The sequence below is a fragment of the Colletotrichum abscissum genome (genome assembly GCF_030869225.1).
Source record: "Colletotrichum abscissum strain IMI 504890 chromosome Unknown Scaffold_223.1, whole genome shotgun sequence".
Classification (NCBI taxonomy): Eukaryota; Fungi; Ascomycota; class Sordariomycetes; order Glomerellales; family Glomerellaceae; genus Colletotrichum; species Colletotrichum abscissum.
In genome coordinates this window covers 2,523-3,694 of record NW_026850125.1, presented here as the reverse complement: position 1 = coordinate 3,694, position 1,172 = coordinate 2,523, and the positions used below count along the sequence as shown (strand labels likewise).

The window sequence follows — 1,172 nt, the reverse complement described above, 5'->3', positions numbered from 1 at the left end:
CACTTCTTCCAAGGGTGGAATGTGCACGGCCATTGGTTTGCGCGCTGCTGGATTCTTACGAGTAGCATTGCAAGCAATGCAAGGGAATTAAAACATCAGGCGGTCTGCCTTGTGGATTGCCTACTAGTGCACAATCACGCTGAGGATCTGGCAATTTTCAGTAGGCGCCAACATCATACCGCATCAGCGAATAGCGCCTTCCAAGTCTGCCCCACCAATATGCGCGGTACCATTCAACCTGCTACGCCTAGATAGCCCTCTAAGTGTGATGGCAGTCTAGTGCTTAGGTTCTCACAGCCGGACAAAATCGTGGAGCTAGGAGTCATACTCTGATCGCTTTGTAGACTACCAAACCGTGTAAATGCACAGTCATTGTGCTTTGTCGTCAGCTGATCACCCTGATTTGTCGGCGTCTTGAGATTCAGGAAGTAAGACGATGTTTCCAATCGAGTGACTGGCTCACAGAACAATGAATGAGAGTCTTTCATCATAAATTCGGAGAGAGCAATCTGCGGCATCATGCCCTTCGAATAAGGAGTATCCCAACCTTGATGGCGTTCTGCATTCTGCACAGTCTCATGGGAAGGAAGTGTACCATTCAGGGGGTCTGAGGATAGGTTTCAGTACAATTCACTTCAACGGGCTAGAGACTAACCATCAATGTGGGAACTGCTGGGCTGAAAACCTATGGTGTAGGAGAAATCAGCCGACCAGGGGCCTGTATCGGCGAGACGAAAAGTTGGGTCGCCCGGATTGTTGGAAGGGTTTTCCCAAAGCAAAGACAGAGCTGGAAATGCGAAATCCGGTGCTACACCATGAAAGGCATCATCTCCAACTGGACTTCTTTGGGGCCTGCTTCTCGGTCTAGGTCTTTGTTGTGGCAATCGCTGCCGCAGCCGTTGGTCGGGCGAACACGTATGTATTGGCATGCTATGTTGTCCTAACGACGTGAAAGTGTCAGCCTTCAAATCTCCGTCGAGGGGCACAGCATCTTGCGTGGCGGAATAACCTGATGCGACCGCTGAGAAAAGAACCTCTACCGAGTCTCCGTCTGATTGAATGTGTGGGTGACACGTGACACTTTGTCAAAGGCCGTCAGCAATACTTCTGCTAATGGTAACTTTGGAAAATTTGGTGAATATGGTATTTGATCTTCTCGATGGGAATATCTA

The 1,172-nt window shown here is 49.3% G+C and overlaps 1 protein-coding gene across 1 annotated transcript; it reads right to left on the bottom strand.

Moving 5' to 3' along the window:
* Positions 1 to 233: 233 nt before the first annotated feature.
* Positions 234 to 929, bottom strand: CABS01_16960 (uncharacterized protein; the record flags this gene model as incomplete). Its single annotated transcript, XM_060550288.1, has 2 exons — positions 234 to 607; positions 656 to 929. 2 exons carry the CDS (start codon positions 927 to 929, stop codon positions 234 to 236), a joined length of 648 nt encoding a protein of 215 aa, XP_060400271.1.
* Between the last annotated feature and the right edge of the window lie 243 nt (positions 930 to 1,172).